General features: G+C 37.5%; 1 protein-coding gene across 3 annotated transcripts in view; it reads right to left on the bottom strand.

Moving 5' to 3' along the window:
* LOC133650147 (transcription factor SPT20 homolog) overlaps positions 1-25,185 on the bottom strand; it is a 45,351-nt gene that overhangs the window by 4,469 nt on the left and 15,697 nt on the right. The window contains exons 13-23 of one of the 3 annotated variants that reach the window (XM_062047049.1): positions 21,873-22,042; positions 19,407-19,439; positions 19,232-19,343; positions 19,030-19,108; positions 14,254-14,409; positions 12,123-12,417; positions 11,928-12,043; positions 9,913-9,968; positions 9,727-9,834; positions 7,762-7,846; positions 2,805-2,902 (exon numbers count right to left, since the gene is read on the bottom strand). In XM_062047049.1, coding sequence (XP_061903033.1) covers positions 2,805-2,902; positions 7,762-7,846; positions 9,727-9,834; positions 9,913-9,968; positions 11,928-12,043; positions 12,123-12,417; positions 14,254-14,409; positions 19,030-19,108; positions 19,232-19,343; positions 19,407-19,439; positions 21,873-22,042 — 1,308 coding nt within the window. Of the gene's footprint in view, positions 1-2,804; positions 2,903-7,761; positions 7,847-9,726; positions 9,835-9,912; positions 9,969-11,927; positions 12,044-12,122; positions 12,418-14,253; positions 14,410-19,029; positions 19,136-19,231; positions 19,344-19,406; positions 19,440-21,872; positions 22,043-25,185 lie in introns of all 3 variants that reach the window. The other 2 variants (XM_062047048.1, XM_062047050.1) reach the window with 2 other exon arrangements.

Here is a 25,185-nt window from a genome sequence, read left to right on the forward strand (position 1 = left end):
TTATTCATAACCAGCCTAACTAGTAGTTTTTATGTTAACATTCATAACCAGCCCAACTATTAAAGTTTAATGTTATTAACGTGTTCAACTATTATAGTTATTAATAACCAGCCAAACTAATATAGTTGTTTGTTATCAACGTGTTATTATTCAAAACCAGCCCAACTATTATAGTTTTTATGTTATTCATAACCAGCCTAACTTATATAGTTGTTTTATGTTAACATGTTATTATTCATAACCAGCCTAGTTGTTTTTTATGTTAACGTATTATTCATAACCAGCCTAACTATTATAGTTGTTTTATGTTAACATGTTATTATTCATAACCAGCCTAGTTGTTTTTTTGTTAACGTATTATTCATAACCAGTCCAACTATTATAGATTTTAATGTTATTAAAGTGTTATTCATAACCAGCCCAACTCTTATAGTTTTTATGTTATTATTAACCAGTCCAACTATTATAGTTATTATTCATAACCAGCCCAACTATTATAGTTTTTATGTTATTAACGTGTTATTATTCATAACCAGACCAACTATTGTAGTTTGTATGTTATTAACTTATTATTCATAACTAGCCCAATTATTATAGTTTTTTATGTTATCAACTTAACATAAACCCTGTAATAGTTAATCTATTATTATAGTTTTTATGTTATTAACTTATTATACATAACATAAACTAGGGGTGTAACGGTACACAAAAATTTCGGTCCGGTACGTACCTCGGTTTAGAGGTCACGGTTCGGTTCATTTTTTGTACAGTAAGAAAACAACAAAATATAATTTTTTTGGTTATTTATTTACCAAATTTGCAAAATCTTCCACCAAAAATATTTTTCTTAGTGGAATATTTGATGTGAAGTAATGGGAACTTTGGATAGGTCAATAATTCATAACAACATTGATTTTGATTCAATATTATGTTTTGAGAAATGACAGTTTGAAAGAAAAAAAAACAGCTTTATTTTATTAGTCAACATTGCAACTTTTTCTAAATTACATTTAACCTTTAAGCTTATTTATTTCACTTTTTTTATGTTTTTGTTGATTTTTTTTAATAGTATTTTTAGAATGTGCCGTGGGCCTTTAAAACATTAGCTGTGGGCCGCAAATGGCCTCCGGGGCACACTTTTGACACCCCTGCTATAGATAATAAAAAATTAAATGTGATAAATCTATGGATAATAAGCAGAGCCTGGCGACGCATGCGCGTTTATTATAACTCACTCTCTCTCTCTCTCTCTCTCTGTCTGCACCTCCCTCATCAATGCTGCTGCGCGCACAATTTGTTTTGTTTTTAACCCCTTCTTAACCCTGAACGTACATTAAAAATACACGCAACCATAACTCAAAATGCCGGACATTTGAGGCATTTAAGAAACTCCGCCCTGACAGCTCCGCAAAAGAGGACATGTCCGGTGAAAAGAGGACGTATGGTCAGTCTATCCTAGCCCGTTAGCTGCTAGCATGCCGTTTGGTGTGCTTAGGTGTGCATTTTTTACACAACGTGCGTTGCGCTACTTAATATGTCCGTGTGGAAACTCGTTCGGTACACCTCCGAACCGAACCGGAACCCCCGTACCGAAACGGTTCAATACATATACACGTACCGTTACACCCCTAACATAAACACTATAATAGTTGGACTGTTATCAGGGTTTCCCACACACTCATTTATTTGTGGCGGCCCGCCACGAAAGAATTACGTCCGCCACAAATAAAAAAATATTTTTTTTTTTTTTTTTTTGTCCTCTCCAGCTTCTCAGGCAAATCATATAGTTGATGTAGATGCCCATATCGGCTGTTCAGATTTACTTTACATAAGAGAAGTGTAGGATACCTCTCTTGTTGCCTTATTTGTATTTGACTTTATTAAATGTATTTATATTAGAAACACAACATGTGTATATAACAAAGGGTGCAAAGTCTGCAGGCAGTAGGAAACACATGGTTAAGTGTAGGGAGTAAAACTGATGGCAGTCTAAAGTTCAAGATTTTTGGAGCTCTTTGTTCAGTGGATCAGATGTTTGATGAAGCTCTGTGTCTATCTACCACCACTACTGTTTTCTGTTTATTTGTTAGTGACTGTGGCAGGACACCTATGCCTCTGTTTCACTTTATGTTGCTGGTAAATAATATGGTTGTAGTAGTAGGCTAAAGTTAAATTATTTAGTATGCACTAATTAAAGGGGCAGAGCTTTGAGACATTTTAGCTTTTATATTTTATAAGATATATTTTTTGTAAGAACCGCAATTGATAAATATATTTCAGTGAATAACTTATTGTTCAAATCTGTATATAAATATGTACATAAAGTGTTGTAATTATATTGTAAAATGGATGGATGGATGGACGTTTAAAACAAAACTGTTATTATTAATTAGTAAGTATACATTTTTTGAGCCTTTTTAGAGAAAATCAAATCATTGTAGTAAATTATGCAAATTACTCGATGATGTCATGGTGAACACGCCCCCACCGCCACAGTTATCTTGGCAGTTTATGGGAAACACTGGTTATGAATAATAACATGTTAATAACATAAAAACTATAATAGTTGGGCTGGTTATGATAACAAAACCTATAACACGTTAATAACATCAGAACCGCACTAGACATAATAATAACACCATGTTGATAACATCAGAAGTATAATAGACACACGGCAGTGTTGTTTGCATAGGGCCAACTCCACAGGGGTTGTGATGTCAGCGGCGTGCTGATGACCACAGACGACACAGATGGAGCTGACGTCATCCAGTATGGCCGCCTGCACGTGTGTGTGTCACAGTTACTTGGATGTGAGGCTGCTGATGCTGCTGCTGCTGCTGGAGCCTCGGAGACGGCAGCGGGGGCCCAGACCCGTCCGGCCCGCAGCCCAACTGGGACAGCACTGAGGATGGGGAGACCCCCGCCAGAGGGGAGACGTGACACGACAGGGAGAGAAGCAATAAAATAAAAAAAACATGGAGGGTGATACAATAAGAGAGAGAAGGAGGGAAGTTGTGTCTTCATCACCGTCATTCTGTTTATTTATTTTTCACTTTTTTCTTCTATAATAAAATGATGCTGACAATTTCGTTGAATAAAAATATGTTTTAAAATTCAGTGTAAAAAATCCATCAGTGTATAATAATTCAAATGAAGCAATCCAACCACCCAATGAAGTGTCCAGTTTGAAGTCATGTGACACTGAAATTTCATACACTAAATCTTTTTACAGTCAATTTTTTTCATGTCAACAAACTGAATTTTTAAACCAATGTTGCTCACAGATTTTTATTATTCAATGAAATTGTCAGCATGATTTGATAAAATAAAACTTCAGTGTAAAACAAATTTAGTGTAGCATATTTGTGGCTTTAAAATCTTTTTACAATGATTTTTTTTCTATTTTGACAAATTGAGATTTTATACAAATTTTGCCCACAAATATTCATTTAATAAAATTGTCAGCATAATCTTCTTTAAAAAAAATATGTTTAAACAATTACGTGCAAAAAAAATTGTGCATATAAATTCGGTGTAAAAGTATAGTGTTTAAAAATTGAGTGCAGGAAAATTTGTGGCTTTAAAATTCTAATTAAGACTGAAGCAATCAACCCTGCCTCAGAACTAGCCAATGAGGTGTCACGTTTGAAGTCATGTGACATATTTCTACGCTGTATTTTTTTTTACACTAAATCTTTTAACAGTGATTTTTTTCATTTTAGCAAACTGAATTTTTAAACAAATGTTGCTCACAGATTTTTATTCAATGAAATTGTCAGCATAATTTGATCAAATAAAAATACAGTATAAAACAAATTTAGTGTATAAAAATATCAGTGCCGAAATATTTGTGGCTTTAAAATCTTTTTACAATGATTTTTCTTCTATTTTGACAAACTGAGATTTTATACAAATTTTGCCCACAAATATTAATTTAATAAAATTGTCAGCATAATCTTCTTTTAAAAAAATAGTGTAAACAATTACATGCAAAGAAATTGTGTCTATAAAAGTATAGTGTTTAAAAATTGAGTTCAGAAAAATGTGTGGCTTTAAAATCCTAATTAAGACTAGCAATCAACCCTGCCTCAGAACCAGCCAATGAGGTGTCACGTTTGAAGTCATGTGACATATTTTTGCACTGAATTTTTTACACTATTTTTTTTTTTACACTAAATCTTTTAACAGTGATTTTTTTTCATTTCAGCAAACTGAATTTTTAAACCAATGTTGCTCACAGATTTTGATTCAATGAAATTGACAGCATAATTTGATAAAATAAAACTTCAGTGTAAAACAAATTTAGTGTATAATATTTGTGGCTTTAAATTTTTTTTTACAATGATTTTTCTTCTATTTTAACAAACTGAAATTTTATACAAATTTTGCCCACAAATATTCATGTAATAAAATTGTCAGCATAATCTTCTTTAAAAAAATATGTGTAAACAATTACATGCAAAAAAAAATAGTGTATATAAATTCGGTGTAAAAGTATAGTGTTTAAAAATTGAGTGCAGGAAAATGTGTGGCTTTAAAATTCTAATTAAGACTGAAGCAATCAACTCTGCCTCAGAACCAGCCAATGAGGTGTCACGTTTGAAGTCATGTGACATATTTCTGCACTGAATTTTTTTACACAAAATCTTTTAACAGTGATTTTTTTCATTTCAACAATCTGAATTTTTAAACAAATGTTGCTCACAAATTTCAATTCTATTAAACTGTCAGCGTAATTTGATAAAATACAAAATTCTGTATATAAAAATTCAGTGCAGAAATATTTGTGGCTTTAAAATCTTTTTACAGTGATTTTTAAAAAAAATTTTAAAACTGAATTTTTCAAACAAATTTTGCTTACACATTTTTATTCAATTAAATTGTCAGCATAATCTGATAGTGTTTAAAAATTCAGTGCATAAATATTTGTGGCTTTAAATTCAAACTAAGACTGAAGCAATCGATCCTGCCTCAGAACCAGCCAATGAGGTGTCGAGTTTGAAGTCACGTGACACTGACCGAATATTTCTGCACTGAATGTTTCACACTGAATTTTTAGACACAATCTTTTTACAGTGATTTTTAAAATTTTAACAAACTGGATTCTTAAACACATTTTGTTCACAAATGATTCAATGAAATTGCCAGCATAATTTGATCAAATAAAAAAATGATGTAAAAAAAACCAGAACAATTGTATAAAAACTCAGTGCAAAAAAAAAGTGCATATAAATTCAATGTAAAAAAATAGTGTATACAAATTCAGTGCAGAAATGTTTGTGGCTTAAAAATCTTTTACCAGTTATTGTTTTCATTTCAACAAACTGAATTTTTAAACACATTTTGCTCTATAATTTTACTCAACGAAATCATCAGCATAAATTGATCAAATCAAAATTCAATGTAAAAAAAAAAAAAAAAGACTATATAAATTCAGTGTAAAAATATAGTGTATAAAAATTCAGTGCAGAAATATTTGTGGCTTTAAAATTCCAATTAAGACTGAAGCAATCGATCCTGCCTCAGAACCAGCCAATCAGGTGTCTAGTATGAAGTCACGTGACACGGACAGAATATTTCTGCACTGAAATTGTTTACACTAATTTTTTAAGAACTCAATCTTAAATTATATATATTTTTTGCATTTCAACAAACTGAATTTTCAAACGAATTTTGATCACTAATTTTTAATTAACAAAATCGTCAGCGTAATTTGATAAAATAAAATAACAGTGTAAAAAAACTAGACATACTCTAACAAAAAATATATTGGATAAAAATTCAGTGCAGAATATTTGTGGCTTAATTTTTTTTTTAACAGTCATTGTTTTTAAATTTTAACAAACTGTTAAACAAATTTTGCTCACAAAATTGTATTCAATTAAATTTGATAAAATAAAAATTCTGTGGAGAAAAAAAAGCGTTTAAAAATTCAGTGTACAATATACTGTACTGCATAAAAATTCAGTGCAAAAATATTTGTGGCTTTAAAATTCTAATTAAGACTGAAGCAATCAATCCTGCCTCAGACCCAGCCAATCAGGTGTCAAGTATGAAGTCACGTGACACGGACAGAATATTTCTGCACTGAATTTTACTGCACTGACATTTTTTACACTAAGTTTTTAAGAACTCATTCTTAAATTTTTTTTTTTTTCATTTCAACAAACTGAATTTCAAACAAATTTTGATCACTAATTTTTAATTAATGAAAAAATAATGATAAAATAAAATAGTGTAAAAAAAACTATACATACTATAATAAAACATATATTGTATAAAAATTCAGTGCAGAAATATTTGTGGCTTACAGTGATTGTTTTTAAATTTTAACAAACTTTTAAACAAATTTTGCTCACAAAATTGTATTCAACGAAATTCAATTAAATCTCCATCACCCCCCGCAACTCCAAAAGGGACAAGCGGTAGAAAATGGATGGATGGAAAATAAAAATTCAGTGCAAAAAAAAGTGTATAACAATTTAGTGTAAAATATACTGTACTGTATAAAAATTCAGAACTGTATAAAAATTCAGAACTCAATCTTAAATTATAATTTTTCTTTCATTTCAACAAACTGAATTTTCAAACGAATTTTGATCACTAATTTTTAATTAACGAAATGGTCAGCGTAATTTGATAAAATATATATATTTTTAACAGTGATTGTTTTTAAATGTTAAACTTTTTAACACATTTTGCTCACAAAATTGTATTCAACAAAATTCAATTAAATCTGATCAAATGAAAATTCAGTGCAAAAAAAAAGTGTATAAAAATTCAGTGTAAAATATACTGTACCGTATATAAATAATATTTGAATATTTGTGGCTTTAAAAATCTAATTAAGACTGAAGCAATCGATTCTGCCTATGACCCACCCAATGAGGTGTCAAGTTTGAAGTCACGTGACACGGACCGACTATTTTTGCATTTAATTTTTTACACTGCATTTTTAGACACAATCTTTTTACAGTGATTTTTTAAACTTGAACAAACAGGATTTTTAAACACATTTTGCTCACTAATTATTTAATTCAATGAAATTGCCAGCATAATTTGATCAAATAAAAAAATGGTGTAAAAAAAAACCTAGTGTATAAAAACAAAAAAAAGAGTGTGTATAATTTCAATGTAAAAAAATAGTATATACAAATTCAGTGCAGAAATGTTTGTGGCTTAAAAATCTATTTATATCTATTTATTTATCTATTATGACTGAAGCAATCGATCCTGCCTCAGACCCAGCCAATGAGGAGTCAAGTTTGAAGTCACGTGACACGGACCGACTATTTTTGCACTGAATTTTTTACACTGTATTTTTTTTTTTACACTAAATCTTTTTTTGCAGTGATTTTTTTTTATTTCAACAAACTGAATTTTTAAACAATTATTTAACGAAATTGTCAGCATAAGTTAATGGAATTTTAAGACACAGAATTTTTTTTTACACCGACTTTTTTTTTTTTTTTTTTTCACACTGAATGTAAACAAACTGAATGTTTTGCTTCACAAATGTGTAGTCAATGAAATTGTCAGCATAATTTGAAGTAAAAACAAAAATCTAATCTTTGGTAATAAAGACACAAAGGAACCTCCGTAAGTACAAGCGGCATGATGGGGTGGGGGGGCTACAGAACATTCTAGAACCACTGGGAGATGTCAGTTATGGAGGGTTCTTTAGGAGATGTGAATGGTGTGGTTTCGAGGGGACAGAGGCGGGAGACGAAAGGAGGCTACTGTGCGAGGGAGGCGTCCTACCTGCTGCCTGCGGGGACATGAAGCTGCCCAAATTGATGACGGCAGTTTGCTGGTTTCCTAAACTTGCATCGGCGCACTGATCGCCCTGCGGACCAGAGAGCAGCTGTCACATTTGCACACGGGAGGTGCTTTCTGTTTTTGTGGCGTTCACCAACTCAAAGTGTGTGGAGGCCATCTTTTTATTTTGTAAAAAATAAATCCGTTGCACTTCCAAGACATTAGACGGAGGCACCGGACAGGTATGTTGTCTAACCAGGAAGTAGCTTTTTTCCATGAAACTGAATGTGTTACGTTGCGCCCTACAAAGTGATTATGCTGTAAGTATTGTGCTGTTTGATCGTAACATTCATCTTAGTTGTAGTCAGTGTTGGTCATCTTACCTGAAAAAAGTACTATAAGTCTACTTTTTTTTACCTACACTTTGAAACCTGCGGCTTATAAAACAGTGTGGCTAATTTATGGAATTTTCTTCACTGAAGGTCATATTAAAAAGTTTTTTAAAAAATTAAAAAAAATACAAGGAGAAGGTGTGTTATTGTTTGACTTTCTATTTACCGCTAATTTTTCCTTTTTTTTTTTTCAACTTGAGTGCCCTTCAGTCCTCTAGCCCCGTGTTTTTCAACCCTTTTTGAGCCGAGGCACGTTTTTTTCATTGGAAAAAATCCAGAGGCACACCACTAGCAGACTATGTTAAGAAATGAGACTCAGTAGCCTATATTAACAATTTAAAGTAGTCCCATCAAATAGCTAACGTGATTGTTTGATATCAATTCACACCATAATCATAACGGCAACTTAGAAGGGTAGTGTGGGTGGATGGTTGAAAGGTCCGAATCGGGTAAAAGGTACCTCAGAATTTCGAGAATTTTGGGTATCATAGAACTTTGAATACGTCCATTCATTTGAAAAGGAATTTCCTGGAAATTTGGGGATTTCAGGAAAACCGGGAATTTTTTAAAAATGATTGATACTAGCTACCTTAATAATATGACTAGGTTGGTGTTGGAATTTTTCGAATAGGTTGAAAAATGTTGACGTAGTAGCAGTTTGAATTGAGAATTGGTATTTCGGAATTCCTGGACTTTCGGGAAAACCGGGAATTTGTACGAAAAGAAAACAAACAAAAAAACTTTTGTTGTCACAACTAAGAGGAATGTTTTGATGGTTGTATTTGGTTGAAAAATGTGGACTGTGAAAACTTTCCAGGAAGAGGTGAAAACAGGGCTTTGAAAAAAACGGGATTTTGGGGAGTTCCTGGATTTTTTTTTAACTTGGTAGTTTGATTGTCCAAGGTGAGTGGAAGGTGTTGACAGTGGAACGGTTCGAATCGGGTGAGAAATGCGGCAGGTGTGCAAGTTAGAAAAATGGCCCGCTCATTTTCAACGGGAAAAATGTTCCAGAAAACCGGGAATTCTGGGTAATCCGAAATATTTTCGAACAATTTTTATGGTGAGCACACAATTCCCGATCGAGCCGAACGTTTTGATACCTGAACGGTTCTGATCGGATGCAAACTTTGGGCTGTGGACTCCAGCAAACGTTTGTGGAAGAATCATAATAATAAATTGACGACTTTTTTGGGTGTAGAATAACGTGTGCGAACGCTTGGACGTTCACAGTTACTCGTAACTGAAAAAAATAACGTTCTACTTCAACGCCGTTATTGCCAACACAGGTTGTCGTTTTCACTACCAAATCTGAAGGTGTTGAAATCGCCATGTAAAATCGCTAATGCTAACAGTAGCCTGTCTATGGCAAATCCTATGTAAATTAGCATCACGCTAGCACATTTTGGAAGAGTTGAGCCTCACTTTGTGTTTTCTACCGAGCATACTTGTATCAAAGTGTAGCACCGTTTGATTTGACATGAATTGACACCCGGTAGTAGCGACTCCGGCACCAAAACAAGCCAGGTCTCAACACAGCAGTACCGAAGGATTGGTCTGCGGTGCCGTATCGACTCACCGTCTCCCCCTGCTGCTGAGGGCTGGAAGTGGCTGACTGACTCTGCGGGGAGAACTGGGAGAGCTGCTGCTGCTGCACGGGATTAAAGATGAGAGGACCGGTGGGGATCTGCAGGTGTAATCACAGGGGGGGGCGTGAGAGGGGCAGGGAGGGGAGGAGAGAAAGAAAAAAGTCCCAAGGTGTTACCTGCAGCAGGTTCAGTGGTCGCAGGCCCGTGCTGCTGTTCAGGCCGAAGTGACTCCCTGGAACAATTGTTGTTGGTGATTAGGAATTGTGGATATGAGCCCGGACATAGTATGATTGGTCCTGTGCAGGTCTTTCTCACGCCCCCCCCACCTCCCCGACACCTTATCATGCTCGTCTCACCACATAAATACTAATCTAATGATAACACTTGAAAGGGATGCCGTTATTTGATGTTTGAGCAGTGCTGCCACCTAGCTGGAAGCTTGTGTATTGTTTTCTCACGCCCCCCCTGAAAACTTATCATGCCCACCCCACTATATAAACACTGGTCTAATTATTAGAATACTTGAAAGGATATCTATATTTCAGGGGTGAGCAGTGCTGCCACCTAGCTGGATGCTTGTGTATGGTTTTCTCACGCCCCCCCTGACAACTTATCCTGCCCACCCCACTATAAACACTGGTCTAATGATTGTAAAACTTTTCAAATCTGTATTTCCCGTTCGAACAGTGCTGCCACCTAGCTGGAGGCTTGTGTACTGTTTTTTCACACCCTCCCTGACATCTTATCATGCCCACCCCACTATAAACATTAGTCTAATAGTAATTAAACTATTAGACCCCCCTTGAGATGTCATCATGCCCGCCCTACTATATAAGAAGTACTGGTCTTAATGGCCCACCCCACTACACACACAGTAATAGTAATTAAACGTGAAAGGACATCTGTATTTCATGTTCGAATAGTGCTGCCACCTAGCTGAAGACATGTGTATGGTTTTCTCACGCCCCCCCCTGACATCTTATCATGCCCACCCCACTATAAACACTAGTCTAATAGTAATTAAACATGAGAGGACAACTGTATTTCATGTTCGAACAGTCCTGCCACTTAGCTGAAGACTTGTGTATTGTTTTTTTCACGCCCCCCCCCAACATTTTTTAATGCCCACCCCACTATAAACACTAGTCGAATAGTAATTAAACATGAAAGGACGTCTGCATTTCATGTTCGAACAGTGCTGCCACCTAGCTGAAGACTTGTGTATTGTTTTCTCACGCCCCCCCCGACATCTTATCATGCCCACCCCACTATAAACACTAGTCTAATAGTAATTAAACATGAAAGGACATCTGTATTTCATGTTCGAGCAGTGCTGCCACCTAGCTGAAGACCTGTGTATTGTTTTCTCACGCCCCCCGCCCCTTGACATGTCATCATGCGCCCATCCGCCCTACTATATAAGAAGTACTGGTCTTATGATTGTAAAACTTGAAAGGATATCTGTATTTCACGTTCGAACAATGCTGCCACCTAGCTGGAGACATGTGTCCCCTGTGTATTGTATCCAACTTGTGTATTGTTTTCTCACGCCCCCCCTTGAGATCTTATCATGCCCACCCCACTATACACACTAGACTAATAGTAATTAAACGTGAAAGGACATCTGTAGTTCATGTTCGAACAGTGCTGCCACCTAGCTGAAGACACGTGTACTGTTTTCTCACGCCCCCCCAGACAACTTACCATGCCCACCCCACTATAAACACTGGTCTAATGATTATGCAACGTGAAAGGATATCTTTATTTGATTTTCAAACAGTGCTGCCACCTAGCTGAAGACATGTGTATTGTTTTCTCACGCCCCCCCCCCCCCCGACATCGTATCATGCCCACCCCACTATAAACACTAGTCTAATAGTAATTAAACGTGAAAGGACATCTGTATTTCATGTTCCAACAGTGCTGCCACCTAGCTGAAGACTTGTGTATTGTTTTCTCACGCCCCCCCTAACATCTTATCATGCCCACCCTACTATAAACACTAGTCTAATAGTAATTAAACGTGAAAGGACATCTGTATTTCATGTTCGAGCAGTGCTGCCACCTAGCTGAAGACCTGTGTATTGTTTCCTCACGCCCCCCCCTGACATCTTATCACTGTATTTCATGTTCGAGCAGTGCTGCCACCTAGCTGAAGACCTGTGTATTGTTTCCTCAGATCCCAACTTACCGGTCTGTGTGGCCGGCTGCATGGAGGGCATCAGGCCCCCAGACGGCAGAAGTCCACTCAGGTTGAGTCCGGGGCCGAGCACGGCGTTGGAGCTGCTCATCAGCGTCTGGGGGTTGCTGCACGAAACATCAGAGCGTGCCATCAAACCCCTCGCTAGCGTCCGACCGCGGCCGAGCGAGGAGGCCCGCAGCTTACCAGACGGAGCTGACCACGTTGATGAAGTTGAGGCCGGCCGGGTTGGCCATGACCTGCGCCGAGGTGGTCCCCGTGGTGATGGAGGTGCCCATGGTAGGCAGGGGGATGGTCATGACGGGCAGGGGCTGGCTGAGCGTGAGCTGCTGCTGGGCGAACGGCGCGAGGAGGGCGGGTTGTGACTGGCTCTGCAGCGCCGAAGCCTCCAAAGGGATGGGCGTCGCAGAGAGGGGGTCGGCGGGGTGCGGCGTTGAGCATGGCGTGTTGGTGGGGGTGGAGGGCTTGGAGGTGCCTGATCCTGCAGGGGGACAACACGGACATGATCATAGCAGGGGTGTCCAAACTTTTTCCACCAAAAAATCAAAACATAATATTAATATTTTTCATTTTCAAAACTATTACAACATTTTTTTTTACCTCTTTGGGCTCCCTCAAGTTTGGTCCCCCGGAGACCCCAAAGGCTCTCAGTCTCAAGAATGACATTTTTTGTATTTATTTTTTATTCAACACCTTTAATCTCCAGATCACTTTCAGTATCGCGCATGATATCACGCACGCGTAAACACGCTGCAGGACTGCTTGAATCGCACATGATATCACACACGAATAAACACGCTGCAGGGCTGCTGGTATCGCACATTATATCACACACACGCAAACACTGCAGGGCTGCTTGTATCACACATGATATCACACACAAGAAAACACGCTGCAGGACTGCTCGTGTCGCCCATGATATCACACACAAGTAAACACGCTGCAGGACTGCTCGTATTGCACATTATATCACACACAAGTAAACTCTGCGGGGCTGCTTGTATCGCGCATTATATCACAGACAAGTAAACACGCTGCAGAACTGCTCATATCACACATGCTATCACACACAAGAAAACACGCTGCAGGACTGCTCGTATCGCCCATGATATCACACACAAGTAAACACGCTGCAAGACTGCTCTTTTCACACATGATATCACACACTGTTGGACTGCTTGTATCGCACATGATATCACACACGAGTAAACATGCTGAAGGACTGCTCATAGAGCACATGATATCGCAGACAAGTAAACATGCTGTAGGACCGCTTGCATTGCACATGATATCACACACGAGTAAACATGCTGCAGGTCTGCTTGTATTGCACATGATATCACACATGAGTAAACATGCTGCAGGACTGCTCATACAGCACATGATATCGCAGACAAGTAAACATGCTGTAGGACCGCTTGCATTGCACATGATATCACACACGAGTAAACATGCTGCAGGACTGCTTGTATTGCACATGATATCACACATGAGTAAACATGCTGCAGGACTGCTCATACAGCACATGATATCGCAGACAAGTAAACATGCTGTAGGACCGCTTGCATTGCACATGATATCACACACAAGTAAACATGCTGCAGGACTGCTTGTATTGCACATGATATCACACATGAGTAAACATGCTGCAGGACTGCTCATACAGCACATGATATCGCAGACAAGTACACATGCTGTAGGACCGCTTGCATTGCACATGATATCACACACGAGTAAACATGCTGCAGGACTGCTTGCATTGCACATGATATCACACATGAGTAAACATGCTGCAGGACTGCTCATACAGCACATGATATCGCAGACAAGTAAACACACTGTCGGACTGCTTGTATCGCACGTGATATCCCACACCATTAAACACACTGCAGGACGACTTGCATCGCGCATGAGATCACAAAGTAAACACGCTGCAGGACAGATTGTATCGCACATGATATCACACACGAGTAAACATGCTGCAGGACTGCTTGTAAAGCACATGATATCACACACGAGTAAACATACTGCAGGACTGCTTGTATAGCACATGATATCACACATGAGTAAACATGCTGCAGGACTGCTCATACAGCACATGATATCGCAGACAAGTAAACACGCTGCAAGACTGCTCTTTTCGCACATGATATCACACACACAAGTAAACACACTGCAGGACTGCTTGTATCGCACATGATATCACACATTTTTACATTTGAGCTCATACAATTCGATTTTTTTTGCTGATATTGGACTGATATTCAAAATGAACAAGTGTCATGATCATTTCATGATGTGTATGGGGGGTACTCACTCTGCGTGGAGCTCATTGGCGACAGCGAGGCAGGTGACAGCAGGCCCACCTGACCCAGCTCCATGGAGTGCTTCCTGCTCAGAGGCGGGCCTTTGGCAGGTGGGGGCGTAGGGCACTTGAGAAGACCACTGGTGGTTTGGGAACCGTATGGATTACCTGCAGGAAAAACCAATAGTTCTGAGCAGGGGTGTTCAAACTTTTTTTTTTCAACCAAGGGCCGCATAACAAAATGTTTTTGAATTGTTTTATTTTGTAAAAAACCAACGCTGAAAATGGACAGAATACATGTATATAAAGACAAAACGTGTGTTATAGGAGACAAAGTGCACTATCATTAGTTCTTACAGGGGTGTCCAAAGTGCGGCCAGGGGGCCTTTTGCGGACCAAACCTCAACTTTTGTTGGCCTTCAACAAAAAAACAAGAGTAAAACTCAAAAAAAGGAAAGAAAAATACATTACGTAATGAGAAAATATATAAAACATTTGAAAGTCTAAGTATGAAGGGGATACAGTGGAACCTCGATTTACAGATGTAATTGTTTCTTGAACATGGATGGTAAATAGAAAGGTTTGTATAGTGATGAGTTCCCCATAAGAAACAAGGTAAATATGAATAATTGGTTCCAGCCTTGACAAAGGTCCATATTTTAGTGAAGGTTTGTACACAATATCAAGTGCTACACAGTACTGTGTATCAAACACACATAAAATCTAATCCATTATTATTATTATAAGTGCAGGCTTTTCCCCAGACTGCCAACATACCTATAAGGGTGGGGGCGTGGTCAATATGATGTCATCATATAATTTGCATAACCTGCGATGATGCATATGTTTTCATTCAATAGGCTAAAAAAGTCTATACATACCTGTGTTATAGTTAATTAGTATTGACATATATTGATACTTTTTCCTATATTATATCATTTTGCATCATGTTTTGCTCTTTTTTTCGGCGGCCAAATTTCGGTGCACCACCTAGTCAATAGTGTGCAAACAATAGGCTATTTTAAACCTTACTATAATTTGTTTTAACGTGAAAAACTCACGTTTCTAAGGTGTGGTTGCTTTTATTTTGCTGTGGCGGGACGCCACAATCTACTACATGTAGGGGAAACCCTGAAGTAAGGGATGCATCAACTTTCTGTGTAAAAAAATAAAATTAAAATAAAAAGTAAAAAAAATAACCTGCGCCAATCAATCCTCAACTTTAACAACCATATTGCTACAATAATGAACATTTAAACAAGCATTATGCACACATTAACAACGGCAGAGAAGTGACAAGTAAGGAGCAGACAGAGGGAGAGAAACAGAACGGGCGAGTTCGTAAATCAAAGTTCAACTGTGTTTGGATATTTTTTTATTTTGTAAAAAAAAAATACTACAGACATTATGGATCAAAACTTAGTGTCAGCTTGCATTCCCGGATTACCCAGAATTCCCGGTTTTCTGGGACATTTTGCCCGTTAAAAATGAACGGGGCAATTTTCCAACATGCCCAACTCCCACATTCGAACCGTTCCACCATCCACACACTCCACTCACCTTGGACAATCAAACTACCATTTTCAGGACGACTTTAAAAAAGTTCCAAAAAAATTCCAGGAATGTGTTTTCCAAAGCCCTATTTTCACCTCTTCCTGGAAAGTTTTCAAAATTCACATCTTTCAACCGTTTTTGACCATTCCACCTTTAAAACATTCCTCTTACTTTTTACGTACTAATTGCTGGTTTCCCCAACATTCCAGGGATTATGAAATACCCATTCTCAATTCAAACTGCTACTACGTCAACATTTTCCAACCATTTCCAAAAATTCCAACACCAACCAATTCATATAATCTAGGACAATTGTGCTGTATTAATATTTTCAAAAATGTCCCAAACTTCCAGGAAATTCACATTTATATGAATGGACGTATTCATAGTTCTACAATGTCCTATATTCTCAAAATTTTGCGCCACTTTTAAAAATTTGAACCACTCCACCATCCACACACTCCACTCACCATGGAAAATCAAAACTGTCATTTTACAAGTTCAAAAAAATTCCAGGAATGTGTTTTCCAAAGCCCTATTTTCACCTCTTCCTGGAAAGTTTTCATAATCCACATATTTCAACCGTTTTTGACTATTCCGCCTTCAAAACATTTCTCCTAGTTTTTTTTCTTACAAATTCCCGATTTTCCCGAAAATCCAGGAATTGTGAAATACCCATTCTCAATTCAAACTGCTACTATGTCAACATTTTCCAACTGATTCCAAAAATTCCAACACCAACCTATGCATATCATATAGGACAATTGTGCCTGTATTATTTTTTTTAAATTCCCGGATTTCCCAAATTTCCAGAAAATTCCCATTTAAATGAATAGACGTATACATAGTTCGATTTTGCACCATTTTTAAACCCGATTCCGACCTTTCAACCATCCACACACACTACTCTTCACGTACCCCAAACCCAAACCATGTTTACCTTTCCCAAAATTCCCGATTTTCACGGAATTTTCTTCCCGTTGACAATGAATGGGAAATATACAACCTACGGCATATCCCACATTTCTCATCCGATTTGAACCGTTCCAACATCCTCACACTCCACTCAGCCTGGACATTCTAGCCAGCATGTTTCCCGGTTACAAAAATTCCCTGATTACCCGGAATTACCAGGAATTTTGTTCCCCCCCTTGACAATGAATGGGCATTATACAAACCACTCCATATCCCACATTTCTCACCCGATTAGAACCGTTCCAACATCCACACACTCCACTCACCTTGGACAATCAAACTACCATTTTGCAAGTTAAAAAAAACTCCAGGAATTTGTTTTCCTTTCACCTCTTCCTAGAAAGTTTTCACAGTCCACATTTTTCAACCGTCTTTGACCATTCCAATTCACAACATTCCTCTTAGGTGGGAAAACAAACGCTGCTATTTTGTCCGTACAAATTGCCGGTTTTCCCGAAACTCCAGGAATTATGATATACCCGTTCTCAATTCAAACTGCTACTACGTCAACATTTTGCAACCGATGCCAAACATTCCAACACCGACTCATTCATATCATCTAGGACAATTGTGCTTGTGTTAATATTTTAAAAAATTCCTGGTTTTCCCAAATTTCCAGGAAATTCCCATCAAATGAATGGACGTATTCATAGTTCTACAATGCCCTATATTCTAAAAATGTTGCTCCATTTTGAAACCCGATTCCGACCTTTCAACCATCCACACACACTACTCTTCCAATATGTTGAATGCAAAACATGTTGTCCCTTTTCCAAAATTCCCGGTTTTGCCCGGAATTTTCTCCCCATTGACAATGAATAGGAAATATACAACCTACTGCATATTCCACATTTCTCATCCGATTTGAACCGTTCCACCATCCACACACTCCACTCACCTTGGAAAACCAAAACTACCATTTTACAAGTTCAAAAAAATTCCAGGAATGTGTTTTCCAAAGCCCTATTTTCACCTCTTCCTGGAAAGTTTTCACAATCCACATTTTTCAACCGTTTTTGACCATTCCACCTTCAAAACATTCCTCTTAGTTGGGACAACAAACGCTCCTGTTTCGTCCGTACAAATTGCCGGTTTTCCCGAAACTCCAGGAATGATGAAATACCCATTCTCAATTCAAACTGCTACTGCGTCAACATTTTCCAACCGATTGCAAAAATTCCAACACCGACCCATTCATATCATCTAGGACAATTGTGCTTGTATCTATATTTTAAAACATTTCCAGGAAATTCTCATTTAAATGAATGGACGTATTCATAGTTCTACAATGCCCTATATTCTCCAAATTTTGCGTCATTTTTAAACCCGATTCCGACCTTTCAACCATCCACACACACTACTCTTCTAATATGTCGAATGCAAAACATGTTGTCTCTTTCCCAGAATTCCCTCTTTTCTGGGACATTTTACTCGTTAAAAATGAACGTGGCAATTTTCAAACATGCCCAACTCCCACATTTCTCACCCGATTCGAACCGTTCCAACATCTACACACTCCACTCACCTTGGACAATCAAAGTACCGTTTTCAGGACGACTTAAAAAAAGTTCCAAAAAATTTCAGGAATGTGTTTTCCAAAGCCCTATTTTCACCTCTTCCTGGAAAGGTTTCAAAATTCCCATTTTTCAACCGTTTTTGACCATTCCACCTTTAAAACAATCCTCTTACTTTTTCCTGTACTAATTGCTGGTTTCCCCGAAATTCCAGGGATGATGAAATACCCATTCTCAATTCAAACTGCTAATATGTCAACATTTTCCAACCGATTCCAAAAATTCCAACACCAACCCATTCATATAATCTAGGACAATTGTGCTTGTATTAATACTTTCAAAAATTTCCCACATTTCCAGGAAAATGTCCTAAATTTCCAGGAAATTCCCATTTACATGAATGGACGCATTCATAGTTCTACAATGCCCTATATTCTCAAAATTTTGCGCCACTTTTAAACCCCATTCCGACCTTGCAACCATCCACACACACTACTCTTCCAATTTACCAAACTCAAACCATGTTTCCTTTTCCCAAAATTCCCTGTTTTCACGGAATTTTCTCCCCATTGACAATGAATGGGAAATATACAACTTACTGCACATCCCACATTTCTCATCCGATTTGAACCGTTCCAACATCCACACACTCCACTCACCCTGGACATTCAACACGGCATGTTTCCCCGTTACGAAAATTCCCTGATTACAATTGACGGGCCCCTTTCAGCCATGACAGACGTACCTGAGGAACTGCTGCCGGATCCTGGCGGCAGTTTGATGGGAGGGGGCCGGTGTTTCACCCCTTTTCCCAACAGGGACGCCTGGACGAGCGGAGAAAAGCCGTCAGCCTGAAGGCATTGATATCGTTAAACCCCGCACATGACACGTCACGTTTATTCGTGACGGCGTAGCCCCTCCCCTCGCACGCTCAGGGACACACCCACCTCGTCCTTGGCGGGGGAGGGAGGCGTCGGCGCCAGGCTGCCTGAGTTGTGGGACATCTTGACCTGACACTTGACGTCTTTCTCGTACACGCCCTTGTACTGCGTGAGGAACCTGACACACACACAATTATGAGCAGTGTTCCCGTAAAGAGTCTTAAACCGAAGTCTGACTCACCTGTCTGCATCGATCTTGGAGCCAATAAGGAACCTGCAAGGACAGTAGCAGTCGATTATTGTTAGAATAATTATGTATATATTATCACACAACTTTTATGCTTAAGGGCCGTTGCTATAATTATTGTCAATTTGTGCTGAAGTGGTATTTTTCTTTGTCTGTGCAAAGCTGGCAATCCAAAAGATTGCAAGCCAGTCTGGTATCAGTGTTTGTGTCCAGGAACGGCCTGCTGACTGCCAAGGCGGAACACCGCCGTGACGCAGACAGAGCAGAGACAAGGCGATATCACCAGCGTCAACACATTTTATTTTTTTTATAATCATATATTGTGTCTAACTGGAGTTGTTGAGATTACCCCCTTCCCTCAGCGACAGCTTCAGTGATGTAAACAGGGACCTCCCAAATAAATAGAGGAAGCACGTGGGCTGGACTTCTAGAACGTAGTTTGGATCTGTAACTAGAATACAGCCCAAAACACGTGTCTCCTCATTGAGCCAAATTGAACTCTGTCTCTGCATGATTCCTTGCTTCTCGTCTGTTTAATAGATGTCATCAGTGTTTGAACCAGACAATCATTTAACGCAGGTGTGTCCAAGCTTTTTCTATTAAGAGTCGCAAACTTAAAAACCAAAACTTGCGGGGGCCATTTTGGTATTTTTCATTTCCAAAAACAATACGGAAGGGTCTCAGTCATCGAAAAAAAAAAAAATTGTAAATATATTTTCATTCATCGCTTAAATCTCTACATCAACTTCAGGTTTATCTGTTGATAGAAAAAAAACACTTAACAAAAATATATATTTTATGCCCTTTTTAAACTGTTATTTATGGCAAAAACACAAAATAAGCAATATTTTACCCCCAAAAATTATTTCAAAGTGTAATATTTGATGTGAAATAATTGGAGCCTTAAATAGGTCAATAATTCATAACATTGATTTTTATTTATTATTATTTTTGAGCAATGACAGTTTCAAAAAATAAAATCCCCCTAAAATTCTTGGGGACCCAAAATTAAATAAAAGTGTTAAAAATAAGCCATCTTTTTTTTTTTTTTTTTTTTAACTTTCAATGCATACGTCTCTAGATCAACTTCCGATCTGTCAATCATAAGTTTTCATAATTTTTTTCACGTTTTTGCTTAATGCCCTTTTTGTCAAAGAAAGCTTGTTTTTTTATGGCAAACGCACAAATTATGCAATCTTTTCTCCCCAAAATACTTCAAAGTGGAAGTAATTGGAGCCGTGAAAAGGTCAATATTTCATTAAAACATTGATTTTGATTTATTATTATTTTTGAGCAATGACAGTTTAAAAATATAAAATCCCCCTAAAATTCTTGGGGACCCAAAATTAAATAAAAGTGTTAAAAAAAAGTCATAATTTTTTTTTTACTTTCAATGCATACGTCTCTAGATCAACTTCACTTCTATCTGTCAATCATAAGTTTTCATGATTTTTTTTCACGTTTTTGCTTTTTGCCCTTTTTGTCAAAGAAAGCTTGTTTTTTTATGGCAAACGCACAAATTATGCAATCTTTTCTCCCCAAAATACTTCAAAGTGGAAGTAATTGGAGCCGTGAAAAAAAGGTCAATATTTCATAAAAACATTGATTTTGATTCATTATTATTTTTGAGCCATGACAGTTTAAAAAAATAAAATCCCCCTAAAATTCTTGGGGACCCAAAATTAAATAAAAGTGTTAAAAATAAGTCATAATTGTTTTTTTTTACTTTCAATGCATACGTCTCTAGATCAACTTCAGATCTATCTGTCAATCATAAGTTTTAATGATTTTTTTCACGTTTTTGCTTTATGCCCTTTTTGTCAAAGAAAGCTTGTTTTTATATGGCAAAACGCACAAATTATGCACTCTTTTCTCCCCAAAATATTTCAAAGTGGAAGTAATTGGAGCCGTGAAAAGATCAATATTTCATAAAAACATTGATTTTGATGCATTATTATTTTTTCAGCAATCACAATTCTATTTTTTTCTTCTTTTTTTTTTTATTATTGACATCCAGCATCAGACATTCCTATCCATTACGTCATATTCACATACATCATATAACCGTTGTCTGCCCTAAATGTCAAAATATTTTTTGTTTATATCCCAACCATACCACCCACCCACCCCTCAAAAAGACAAAAACAGCAGAAAAACAAAGTAGTATTTGCAAATACATCAATTAAATAAAGAAGAAATAAATAATAATATAATTATTATTATGTATGCAATGGCAATTCTAAAGAAAAAAAAACAGCCTTCATGGCAGCTTTGTGTTGTTAAGAGTCAACATTGCACTTTTTTTGTTTTCTTTCTTTAATACACTTTTTTAAACAATCATTTTAGAATTTGCTGTTAAAAAAATTAACTATGGGCTGCAGTTGGCCCCCAGGCCACACTATAGAGACCCCTGATTTCAAGTTTTGTGGTGGTGAAATTGGGAAGGAAGCCTCAACTTACGGGGGATGTATGAGCTTTAGGTCGGTGCCGTCCTCCTCGGTTTTGGCGTCTTTGGTGCAGTAGATCTTGCCGTACACCAGCGGGTCACCCAGCGACTGGAAGATGGACACCTTGGTCCTCTGGGCTTGACCCCCGACCTCACACTCGAACGTGTAGTCGTCCACCACTTCCTGTACGGATCAGACGTGGTTCCTGAGTACAAGACTTTAAAAGTCTGTTTGTTTTAGAAGATGGGATGTATACACAAGGGGGGCAACTTTGCCACAGACTGACATATCAAAGGATGCGGGGGCCATTTTGGCAGTTTTCACCTTCAAAACCAGTACGACATGCAGATTTTTTTTCTAAAAACAAGAAAAATGTAATTTCTGTAGAAATTGTGTGTGAATGCTGAACAGAAATGCTAACAGTTAGCACGCTGGCCAGATACAGTAGCTTTAAGTAACAAAAATATGAGAAAAAAAGGCTAAAAACACTAGCATGCTAACAGTACTATGCCAACAAGCATGCTTACAGTTAGCATTAGTGAAATACCAAAAAGTCTGACACTGAGAAGGTGAGGTATTACTAGCTACAATATCTATAATACCAATGTTAGCATGCTAAAATGCTAACTGTAACATGCATCAAGTATCAAAATATTACTCAGGTGTGTACATGAATCTCTTAAAAAAAAAAGCTAGCCTGCTAATTCTTATATGATAACAAAAACAATCAAAAATCGATTTAAAATTATTTTTTTACATTTTTTAATCGATTTTTGATGGCAAATCATATAGTAGATGTAGATGATCTATATCTGCTGTACAGATTGACTTCAGAAAAGGAAGTGTTGGATATTTCTATTGTTGCCTTTATTAAATGTTTGGGTAGAATTTTGTCCAACGAAACCAGTTTTCTTTTAAGTAATATAGAAATTCATCAGAGCTGTTTATCTATTTCAATGTTATTAAAAAGTTAAGATGTCCGATTATATCGGCCGACAAATGCTGTAAAATGTAATATCGGAAATGATCGGTATCGGTTTCAAAAAGTAAAATGTATGACTTTTTAAAACGCCGCTGTGTACACGGACGTAGGGAGAAGCACAGAGCGCCAATAAACCTTAAAGGCACTGCCTTTGCGTGCCGGCCCAGTCACATAATATCTACGGCTTTTCACACACACAAGTGAATGCAAGACATACTTGGTCAACAGCCATACAGGTCACACTGAGGGTTGCTGTATAAACAGCTTTAACACTGTTACAAATACACACTGTGAACCCACACCAAACAAGAATGACAAACACATTTCGGGAGAACATCCGCACCGTAACACAACATAAACACAACTGAACAAATACCCAGAACCCCTTGCAGCACTAACTCTTCCGGGACGATACAATATACCCCATAACCCCGCCCACCTCAACCTCCTCATGCTCTCTCAGGGAGAGCATGTCCCAAATTCCAAGCTGCTGTTTTGAGGCATGTTAAAAAAAATAATGCACTTTGTGACTTCAATAATAAATATGGCAGTGCCATGTTGGCATTTTTTTTCCATAACTTGATTTTGATTTGATTTTTATTAAGGATCCCCATTAGCTGGTTGCCTCAACAACCCACTAGTCTTCCTGGGGTCCACAATTCAATACAATTACAAGTAAAAGCATATCATTACAAATACACAATACAGAAAAAAATAAAAGCATCAATACGAAAACAAGCAAACAATTTACAGTAACAGAATAATAATTACCGGTACAATATAAATATAACTACACAATATAAAACCAAACAAATCATCAACGAGCAAACAAATTTAAAGACTATTACTTTCTTTTTAAAAACCTGTTTACTTTCAATGCCGGTGAGAATTGGAGGCAGGTTATTCCAGAGCGATAAAGATCTATAAATAAAAGATTCCCGCAAAGAGTTGATTTATTTTGGAAAACCTTGTTACATTGTTTAATGCATCCAGCGGGGCATCACAACAAAATTAGGCATAATAATGTGTTAATTCCACCACTGTAGATATTGGTATCGGTTGATATCGGAATCGGTAATTAAGAGTCGGACATAGGGATGATGCTCGAAACCGGTTTTCCCGGTTGTTCGATAAGAAAAGAACCGAGTCCTCGGACTCGAATCCCTTTTTGAGAACCGGTACCCGTTATCGAGACCACTATAGTATATATACATATATATCTCCGACCTCCTTCAGCCTTACTGCCCCACCCGATCCCTAAGATCAGCCGATCAGCTGCTACTGACGGTCCCGGACACAAGGCTGAAGCTTAGAGGTGACAGAGCTTTCGCTGCTGCTGCTCCCAAGCTCTGGAACGACCTACCTCTGAGTGTTAGACAAGCCTCCTCTCTTCCCGTTTTTAAATCTCTCTTAAAAACATACTTTTATTCCATGGCTTTTAACACTGAGTGATACCCATCCTGCAATGGCGCCCCATAATACACCTGCTGTGAACCTGTTTTTATGTTTTTTATATTGTATTTATTTATTTTTTATCATGTTCTGTTTGTGTTGTGTTGTGTTTGCTCGGTTCTCGTATTATTTTTTAACCTGCCCATTGTACAGCACTTTGGCTACCCCTGTGGTAAATTTTAAATGTGCTTTATAAATAAAGTTGATTTGATTTGATTTGATATAGTAAAGAAAAAGAGTTGGTTCTTTATTCGAATCCGTGGGAACGACTCCCGTCCCGACAAGAAATGCCCCGTGTGACATCGCAAGAAATGACGTCACGTAGCTCAGTCATTTGTCACGGTGGGTTCTCCCGGGACGCAAAACTGACGGCTCCTGACGAAAGCGTGCAGGTAGGAGATGATTTATTCCTCATAAATCATACACATTACAACAGACAGGAACGAAACAAAAGGAAAGCGTGACGTTCGCACGGGAAGCTAAAGCAAAAACTTACTTAGCACAGGAATACTAGAAGCTAAGGCAGGGGTCACCAACCTTTTTGAAAGCAAGAGCTACTTCTTGGGTAGTGATTAATGCGAAGGGCTACCAGTTTGATACACACTTAAAATAAATTGCCAGAAATAGCCAATTTGCTCAATTTACTTTTAACTCTATGTTATTATTAATAATTAATGATATTTACACTTAATTGAACGGTTTAAAAGAGGAGAAAACACGAAAAAAAAAAGACAATTAAATTTTGAAACATAGTTTATCTTCAATTTCGACTCTTTAAAATTAAAAATTCAACCGAAAAAAAGAAGAGAAAAACTAGCTAATTTGAATCTTTTTGAAAAAAATTTAAAAATAATTTATGGAACATCATTAGTAATTTTTCCTGATTAAGATT

The sequence above is a fragment of the Entelurus aequoreus genome, linkage group LG05 (assembly GCF_033978785.1).
Source record: "Entelurus aequoreus isolate RoL-2023_Sb linkage group LG05, RoL_Eaeq_v1.1, whole genome shotgun sequence".
Classification (NCBI taxonomy): Eukaryota; Metazoa; Chordata; class Actinopteri; order Syngnathiformes; family Syngnathidae; genus Entelurus; species Entelurus aequoreus.